The following is a 10,522-nucleotide window of genomic DNA, read 5'->3' as shown; positions in this document are numbered from 1 at the left end:
CTCTAGAAAGATATCCCAAGTCTTTCATGCACCTTTACACTCACGTAGGTGATTCCATCAAGTCTATTTACACATAGACTACATTAAGACTATGGAATCATTAAGAGAAAAATAAGCTCAACCTTATAAAGCGCTACCACATGCCATAGGGATAGGAAATGTAGTGCATATTGAGGTCTCATATAGCTTCGTTTGATCACAAACGGGTATCCACCATACTTCCTCAATCCATGGGCTTTAGCCCCATCCCCCTTGACGTTTCAAGGATAACTCTCCTTGCCAAACCCTTGGTTAAAGGATCCGCCAAATTTCTTTCGGATCTTACATATTCCAAGGAAATAATACCATATTTCAACAACTGTTTTACTGTATCATGCCTAATGCGGATATGTCTTCTTTTTTCATTGTACACAATATTTTTAGCAATTCCAATTGCCGCCTGTGAGTCACAATGTAGAGAAACTAGTGAAGCTTGTCTTCTCCACAAAGGCATGTCTGCCAATAAGTTTCTCAACCACTCGGCTTCTTGCCCTGCTAACTCAAGAGCAATGAATTCAGACTCTATAGTAGATCATGCTATACAAGTCTGTTTTGAAGACTTCCATGAAATAGCACCTGCATCCAAAGTAAACACGTAGCCACTGGTGGACCTAACTTTATTATTGTCAGTAACCCAGTTTGCATCACAAAATACTTCTAAAATAGCAAGAAATTTATTAAAATACAAACATCAATCCATAGTACCTCTCAAATACCTTAGCGAATGATGAAGAACATTTCAGTGTTCACTACTAGGGTTGTGAGTATATCTACTCAATCTACTAACATCATAAGCAATATCAGGTCGTGTATAATTCATGAGAAATATTACACTACCAATTATCTTAGCATACTCAGTTTGAGAAATACTAGATTCCTTATTCCTTTTCAAGTGTATGCTAGGATCATAAGGAGTTCTCATAGGTGCTACATCAAAACAATTAAACCTTTTCAGCATTTTCTCAATATAATGAGACTGAGAAAATGAACAACCATTTGAAGTTCTTTTGATTTTAACCCCTAAAATCACATCTGCTTCTCCAAGATCTTTCATTTCAAATTTATAAGACAAAAATTTCTTTGTCTCATTAACGACATTCACATTAGGGCCAAAAATTAACATGTCATCCACATAGAAACATATAATAACACAAACTGATCCTATCATCTTGGAATAAACACAAGTATCAAATGCATTAACAACAAAACCATTAACCACTGATGTGCTATTAAACTTTTCGTACCATTGCTTAGGTGCCTGCTTTAGACCATACAAAGACTTTCTCAATTTGCATACTTTATTCTTCTGTCCTTGGATCACAAATCCCTCAGGTTGAGACATATAGATCTCTTCCTTTAAATCATCATTTAGGAAAGCCGTTTTAACCATTTGATGTATCACTAAATTATGAATAGCGGCCAAAGCAACAAGAGTTCTAATAGTCGCTATCTTAGTCACAGGAGAATAAGTGTTAAAGTAATCAATGTCTTTCTTTTGGTTAAAACCCCTAATCACAAGTCTAGCCTGATATTTCTCAATTGTACCATCAGGTCTCAATTTCTTCTTAAATATCCATTTGCTACTTATGTGTTTACAACCTTTAGGCAAATCAGTTAAGTCCCAAGTGTGATTACAAACAATAGAGTCTAATTCACTTTTAATGTCCTCTTTCCAAAAACTAGCATTTATTGACCTTATTGCTTCACTGTATGTCTTAGAGTCTTCTTCTATTAAATAGATTGACACTAATTCATTACTCAAAACATCAAGATCAATATTTTCAGTCAAGAAAGTAGTAATAAATTCAGGACCAAAGTTAGCTTCAGTTCTACGCCTCTTACTTCTTCTAAGTTTATTTTCATGCTCATTAGCAGTAACACTAGAAAAAGGCACAATATGAGAATTAACAGGCATAGATGTAGAAGCATTATTAGGCATATCACTAGACACATTATTTTTCAATGGAAAAACATGCTCAAAAAATTCTGCATCTGTAGATTCACAAATAGAACTATCATTCAAAGACATAAATATATATGCAACACTATTTTGAGCATAACCAATGAAAATAACATTAAAAGTCTTGGGTCCAACAGTTACTTGTTTAAAATCAGGTAGACCAACCTTAGCCAAACACCCCCACACTTTCAGAATTTTCAAGTTAGGAGCAAACCCTTTCCATAACTCATACGGGGTTTTATCTAACTTCTTATGAGGGACTTTATTGAGAACATAACATGCAGATAAAATAGCTTCCCCCACATATTATCAGATAAACCTGAACTCAAAAGCATAGAATTTATCATTTCCTTAAGGGTTCTATTTTTTCGTTCGGCTACACCATTTTATTGGGGAGTGTAGGGAGCACTAACCTCATGTATGATACCATTTTTCTCACGAAAGGCTTTTAGAGTATTAGTACTATATTCACCACCCCTGCCAGACCTAAGCCTCTTGATTTTTCTGTCTAGTTGATTCTCTACTTCTGCCTTATATTTTAAAAACATGCTTTCAGCCTCACCTTTTGACTTAAGAAGATATACCTTAGTGTATCTAGAAAAGTCATCTACAAAGGTGATGTAGTATTTCTTTCCACCCTTACTAACAATATTCTTGAAATTTGCCAAGTCTGAATGTACTAGTTCAAGCAATTCTGTTTTTCTGCTAGTTACATTCTTAAAAGGCTTTTTGGTATGTTTTGCTTCTACACAAATAGAGCACTTAGAAAAATTATCAACATTAACTGTAGGAATTAATTCCATTTTTCTAAGTCTTTTAATAGAAGCAATATTAACATGCCCTAGTCTACCATGCCATAAATCAATAGACTCAGCAATATAAGAAGAATTGAAAGTACTAGCATTATTAGTAATCTCTTGAGCGATGTTCAGTACAAATAAACCCCCACTAAGGCAACCCTTCCCAACAAAGTCTCCTCCTACGGGAAATAATAACTCTATCAGATTCAAAAATAAGTTTAAGACACGCTTTGTTGAGAAGCGCACCAGAGACTAAGTTTCCACGAAGGGAGGGTACATACAGAACATTGTTCAAGGCTAAGGTTTTTTCAGAAGTTAACTTAAGGAGAATTTTTTCTTTACCCATAACTCCAGCTGTAGTGGAGTTACCTATGTAGACACACTCGCCATTAGTAGATTCCTCAAAGTCGTGAAACAGCTCCTTGTTGGCGCAAAGGTGCCTTGAAGCGCCTATGTCCACTATCCAGTCGGTTTTGTTAGCCACCATGTTCGCCTCAACAACCACAACAACAATGACATCACCACCCTTAGTAATGTTAGCTTGGACTGGAGCTTTTCCTCCATTCTTTGAGCTTTGTCCTTGTCTTTGGTTGCACTGAAAAGCCTTGTGACCAATTTTTCCGCAGACATAGAAAGGTCCTTTCGACTTTTGAATATGGCCCTCTGGCTTATTAAAGTAATTCTGCTTCTTCACATGTCTTTTTTTTTCCTGGCCTTTCTTCTGTTTTCCTTTAAACCTATCATTCACAAAAGTATTAGAAGATTCCACAAGGTTAGCTTTAGAAGAATTAAGAGAGAGAGAGATTTCATCTTATCCTTAAGCCGTTCAGACTCCTCATCTTTGAGACGGTTTGCTTCTTCAGTCCTCATGTGACTGATCAGTTCTTGAAGAGTTAAGTTTTTCTTCTTGTATTTCAGTTGATTCCTGTATCACTCCAGGAAGGTGGAAACTTTTCAAGTAGAATATTGGCCTGAAGAATCTCACACATCTCCATGCCCTCGTTTAAAACATCAGCAGTCAAGTTCTCACACTCGTGAACATGTTCTATGATTGGCTTATCATCAACCATCTGAAACTTGATCCACTTTCCAACGACATACTTCTTTTTTCCTGCATCATCAACACCATATTTCTTTTCCAAACTGTTCCATATTTATAATTTATAAACAAATCAAAGAGAGGGTTAGTCATATGGTTAAGTAGATGCCCTCTCACTGTTTTATTATCCTTTTCAAATTTCTTCTTAGCATCATCATCAGCAATAACAATATTAGCAACAGTATCAGTAGGAGGATCGTTAAACAAAACATAATCAACTTCTAATTGTTCAAATAAAATTACAAGTTTTTGGGACCAACGCTTATAATTATTTCCATCTACAGGCTCAAGCTTTGAGAGATCAGGAAGTGTTTTATTCAACGTGGTAGCCATTAGTCAATATTATATGTAAAATCGCTTTCAAAATGTAAGAAAAAGGAGTAGTTAATATTGACTAAGAACAAGAAGGAAAGAAGAACAACTTATCAAAAATACTATGTCGTGGCAAGCCACTGCCTTGAAAGCGATTTTGGCCCGACTGGGTGCAAATCGTTAAGACCGGTCTCTCCCCAAGGTTCCACAGCACCTCCAAACATGTGCACTCACGGATGGAAGTTTAGAATTTGCACAAAATAGTTGCTCGGAAAGAAGAAAAGATGAAGGTATTTTATGTGTTGGATAATTCACAAAGAAGACTAGGAAGAAAGTACTAATGATTAGCTAGATGAATTCTTGGTTAAGAATTGAGTGAATATGATGACTAATGATCATCCTATTTATAGCATGAAAATGAGTTTAGTTTCATGACAAGTGTCTTGCTTACTTGTCAATTTTCTTTCATGCAAAATGATAATACATGTCATGCAAAATGACACTTGGCTTAGCAAGGCCATTTGTCAAACAAATTTTTTAAATCAATACCACATGTAAAAACTCTTGCCATGTATCAATTATCTAAGAGTATTTGACCACAAAACTTTATGTAAGAAGCCACTTGGAAATAGATAGGACAACTGTAAAATAAAAAGACTCATGGCTATTAGTTGTAAATGGATTTTCAAAAAATAATCTTTGAATTTGCATTATAAATAATACCAACATAAGTTTGGTCAAAACTTCTGTCGGTAAATCGTTGTTTTTAACTCATGCACTATAGCACTAGAAGAAGGTTTGAGAATCATGCGCAGCACCACACTAAAAAATTATGATTTAGAACCAATAAACTTTAAATATTGAATCGCCTATGTTTGAGAGCTTTAATTTGTTAGATTCTGATAAATGAAGGCTGCAAGAATAATCAATTTCAATGGGAGAAAACTTTCCTTTTCTTCCTTTTTTCCAATATTTAAAAAGATCTTCTGAATTATCTAAGAAAAGAACAAGGTAAATAGAAAGAAAAATCGAAAGCTCCTTATTGATTCCAGTGCTGATAGGGAAATCAGTCGGTTAACAATAGTAGCAATGTATGGTACGTGAAGTTTAGGTGTCTGATAAATGCTGCTCTTTTTCCGATAGGAGAAAAAGATAGATGAAAAGATAAAATAGAGGAAAAGGTGAAAATAAATTTACTTCAGAAATTCAGACGTCACTCCTGATTCCAAACTAGAAATAATAAGAAAGAGCATTGTTACTATTATTGATTAAATTCTACGTAATTCTACAGCTGACATTTTTTATTATTATTATTTTAGAGATGCAGGTTTTTAACTTTATTTATTGTTAAATAATTATTGGGTTTCTAAGAAGAAGAAAATAAACAATAAAATTGAACAAAAAAGGAGAGAAAAAAAAAGAAAAAAGAACCAAAAAGAAATAATTAATAAGAGAAAATAAAGAAAAATATCACATGATTATTGTTTATTCGTTAATTCTTAGCTCTCACTATGGAAATTATAGTTTAGAGGTAATCTAAACTTCCAATAATTTAAGTATGAAAATAGCAAAACAGGTTTTGTGTGTGTGAGGGGAGGGGTTGGGGGGTTGTTAATGTAATTTTCACCATGCATGTTGATCGTTGTTTTGCCTTTAATTTCACATGGGAAGATACATTATAGAAGCGCAATGATAAGTAAAACACTTTAAGAGAGAAACATATAATTCAAAGGATATGACAATAGAAAGAAAATCGATTGTACATGTGGTGGGAAGTTGTGGAGGGACTGAATTAAATTACCATTTGGACCAGCCAAGAAAGTTAATTAAGACACATTTGAAGAGGAAGATTGTGAAAGATTTCTAAAAAAGTTAAGCACACACGCATTGTTTCATACACTTTCATATAAGCAATTTATTGTTTACCTAAAGGTAGATAAGAAGTGAATGAAAATGGGAATATGTGCCAAAGGAAGGTGGTAAGATGATGAGTAGAATAGTCATAAATAATAATGACACCCAAAGGAGTTATTGGGTCAAGAATTAGACTCAAAAGAGGCAACATGTACAAAAAAAGAAGGGAGGAAGCAATATGCCAAAGCAATGTGGAAGCAAAGGGAAGAAAAAACACACTGACACCCATTTTTGCATTGTTAGAAGAGTAGTGTGGTGGGTACATATAGTAGTACTAAGAGATGACTTTGATAAAATATTGGTTGAGGTGCAAGAGAAATGAATGGGGAGTAGAAGTTCCAATGTGTTAGTTGTTTGAATTCTTGAAGATCGATGGAGTTTGAATTGTACCCACTTAACCCCCAACCTTATCTCTCGTTTCATTTAATCCTTTTACTGATTTCTCGAATCGTGGAAGCAGCCACACACTTTTTGGAATGTAGTCATTCTTTTGATCTTATGTAAACGCAAAATACTGTATGTACTATGCTATTATTTATCTTCAAAATTGGATAACAATTGAATTTTTAAGTGGTTTTAAGGATACATGAATTAAATTAATACAAAACAATAAATTAAATTGCAATTGAAATAAAGTATGATAAAGTAAATTCAAACAATATGAATTGAACAGTTACAACCTTGGGAGGTGGGCTACCCTTGAACAAAGTGTACTTTGATCAGTGTCAAGACACAATTAAATAAGAACTTTAAAGAGAAAATGACAGTATATTGCTTCTAAATACGTGAAATAATGTCCCTTTACAAGTTATCAGCCCCCTTTTTTATAGTTGAGGAGTCCTACTTTAGGAACAATTCTATGTAAGGTAAAATTTTTCTGATTTACTGATTTGCTGGTTCCTTATTGATATGTGCCGAGATTCCTGCCGTAATACCCGACTAGTCCCCGATACTTCGACCTTATGTTATTTCGGTCTTCTATTGGTTATATTGGAAATGTTTCCTCTAACTCGTTCGGGTTTAGGGTCGATTTAGGGATCAAGGACCCGATGTTCTCAAGGACGGACATTCTGACCTCATGTTCTAGTTCGATGGGACTCAGGGTCGATATTCAATTCCTTACGTTCCGAGCCCGATCTTTCATGTAGTGGATAAGCCCGATTTTGACCGTATACAGGTAGTCCCCTCGTTTTTCGGAGAGTAAACGATGAAAAACGATATGAGCTTCCGATTCTCACCTCGATATTTCGCGTCAAAAAAGAAAAAATGGATGAAACGTCTCGTCAGTCACGTCTTAATGGCATTAAATGCTTGTTAGTTGCTGGTCGTCCACTCAAGGACTTGAACTATCATTTGGAATTTGATCCGTCATTTGAAAACTATAAATACCCCATTCCTTTAGAAATCTCTGCATTTTCTAGCATTTGTATTCTGATTTCTGGAGATCTTTGTAAGAACTTTCGCTTGTCATCATTCCAAATCAAGTGTAACCCTTTAAATTCCTCTTTTTCATCTCTTTCCCTCCATTTTAAAAGAAATGGCAAAATTTCGAAAACAGTTCCCCAAAAAGAAGCTACTTCTACATCACGGTCGGCTGCCGAGGAGACTGTTCCGCGTACCACCGACGAGGAACCAGTAGCGGAACCCCCCTTGAGTACGTTCATACCAAGTGGGTGCTCGGTTGCCGCCGATTTCAAAATTGTGAAACCTCCATCCGTACCGGGCCTGTGTGAGAAAGTATAGAGGTATATTTGCTCGATGGCTGAAAAAAGGTTCTCCCCACAGTCAAAAAGGACTACAATTGGGTTGATAAGCATGTGGTGGTTCCCGGACCCAAGGAAGATATCACCACCCACGTCGAGGGATATTTAAGCATTTACGCTTATCCCTTTACGCTGGGCCCATTGGACCCGGTTAGCATCCAATTCTGCAAAAGATACAAGGTATGCCTTGGCCAAATTCACCCTTTATTCTGGAGGATATCCTCTTCCGGTTCTTCGTGAGTAAAATCAATGGATGCTCGTTCATCGTCGACCACCTTAGTCCCCGACTCTTTCGGAGGGGGGGGGATGGGACTAATTAAACTTGCATGCTAGGCTAGTAAATCCCCGTTCTCGAGTATCGATAATGATCAGGATTGAGGTTGGCTAGGCCATTTTGTCCGAGTGAAGACCTCGGACCTAATCCCTGTCACACCTCCTTTTTCATACCCGCGAGGGCGCAAGGGAGTTTTTCCAATTAAAGGACAATCGAAACGGGATGGGTTTATTTATTTCAGAGTCGCCACTTGGGAGATTTAGGGTGTCCCAAGTCACCAATTTTAATCCCGAATCGAGGAAAAGAATGACTCTATATTACAGTCTGCGTACCAGAAATCCGGATAAGGAATTCTGTTAACCCAGGAGAAGGTGTTAGGCATTCCCGAGTTCCGTGGTTCTAGCACGGTCGCTCAACCGTTATATTCGGCTTGATTATCTAATTTTAAATACAATATGAACTTATGTGCAAATTTTATCTTTCAACCGCTTTTATCATTTACCGTTATTTTTATCAAGAATTGCAACATTATAAAATGTATCTCGAACCACGTTACAATCAATGTACCCATGGTCATCGACACGCTTTGACTCCGTTGAGATTTGGATTTGGGTCACATCAATGTGCACCCGAGTTTAAAGAAATTAAATTATTAAAGGTGCGCCTAAAGCGACTAGCGTATTTATTTTGGGTAGGACCGTGAAATTTTACTAAACGGTCCATCCCGAAGTCTAAACAATTTTTAAAGCAAATATTTACTGAGGGCCCCGCAATTTGTATTTTATTTGGCGAGGCTCATCTCATTCTTATTTTTTTAAAATGAATTTGCAACGTCATGGACACGCATCTCGAACCACGTCACAATCAATGTACCCGTGATTAGAAACACATTTCGACTCCGTTGAGAATTGAATTTGGGTCACATAAATGTGCACCCGAGTTTAAGAAGGTAAGATTTATTAGGGCGCGTCCTAAAGAGACTAACGTATTGTTATTTTAGGAAGAGGCCGTGAAGGTTCATTAAATGGCCAAATCCAAAGTCTAATCAATGGTTATGTATTTTATCGAGGGCCCCGGCGGTTTGTGATTTATTTGGCGAGGCTCGTCTCATTTTATTTTAAAGGATAAACCTATAATGACTATATTTTCTAATAAGTTCGTCTCTAAAATAAAAGAAAATCTCTTAATTATTTACATGCTGAAAACGTAACTTATTAGTTATTAGTTTACGGCTAATGCGATTGAAAAATTGCGATCGAGTTTGTACAAAGAAAAACTGCTTTCATTTTTATATTCTATTATTTACTGATGCTAGAACATGAGAGGAATACACAATAATATCAAAGCAGATTAACTATTCTTCAAATAATTTAAACTAGCATTATTAGATGAAGAAATCATACATATGCAGCTTCATTACTCATTAATTAATCGACTACATTTTTATACAAAGAGAGGAAAATTAATATTCAAACACAGATCCAAACAAAAGAATTCAACAGGAACAGGAGCCTGATTAATATTTCATTTTTCGCTTCAAGCCAAGAGTGTACAAATGTGTACCTGGAAACAGCAGTACAAGAACAAAAGAAGTAGGAGTCAGCAACAGTAATAACGCGACAACAACAGGTTCAGCAACACCGCAAAACCAGTAACAACCAGTAGAATGACCCAGTAACAGATTGAAAACTCAGCAGTGCAAAAGTACAATCGCAGTCAAAGCAGAAGAGAGAAAAGATACGAGATGCAGTAGTTTCTGACTTTTGAATAACACTCGAAGAAAAGCAAACAGAATTGTTCGAGTGAAAGTTCAAATTGTCTTTCTCTTTTACTATCACAAACTCTCTCAAGTATAAAAGTATGTCAACTCTCAAGTGTAAAAAATTTCTCAATAATCTCCACCCTTTTTCTCTCAATGTTCAAGTTCTAGTCCCCCCTTTTTAATGTCAAGAATGACTCTATATATAGCAAGACAAGTCTTCCATTCCCAACCCCAAAATTATTCCCCAATGGCATGCTTTGTCCCACTACTTAATGTTTTCTTTATTTTAAACTTTGTCCCCCATGCCTACATTAAATAAGTACATCCACCCAATCCCATTATAATTTGTCTCCCATGCTTATATTAAATAAGTACATCCACCCAATCCCATTATAATTTGTCTCCCATGCTTATATTAAATAAGTACAAGATTCCTCCCCATTATGTTTTGTCTTGTCCCCCATTACATTAAACAAGTACATCAAAAACCCCACCCCATTATATTTGTCCCCCATGCTTAACATAAAAAATCAAAATAATGTTCAATTACCAAACTACCCCTCCGACCTTATTGCAATTACAAATCTACCCCCGAATGC

General features: G+C 35.9%; 1 protein-coding gene across 1 annotated transcript; it reads right to left on the bottom strand.

Annotated features, from left to right (window-relative positions):
- Positions 1–223: 223 nt before the first annotated feature.
- On the bottom strand, positions 224–4,231 carry LOC142162334 (uncharacterized). The gene is made up of 9 exons (XM_075218679.1): positions 4,016–4,231; positions 3,787–3,932; positions 3,632–3,724; positions 3,142–3,536; positions 2,850–2,996; positions 2,562–2,744; positions 814–2,031; positions 616–696; positions 224–531 (listed from the first exon to the last, which is right to left on the bottom strand). Exons 1-9 carry the CDS (start codon positions 4,229–4,231, stop codon positions 224–226), a joined length of 2,787 nt encoding a protein of 928 aa, XP_075074780.1.
- Positions 4,232–10,522: the final 6,291 nt, after the last annotated feature.

The sequence above is a fragment of the Nicotiana tabacum genome, chromosome 1, assembly GCF_000715075.1.
Source record: "Nicotiana tabacum cultivar K326 chromosome 1, ASM71507v2, whole genome shotgun sequence".
Classification (NCBI taxonomy): Eukaryota; Viridiplantae; Streptophyta; class Magnoliopsida; order Solanales; family Solanaceae; genus Nicotiana; species Nicotiana tabacum.
This window is presented reverse-complemented; position numbering and strand designations above follow the sequence as displayed.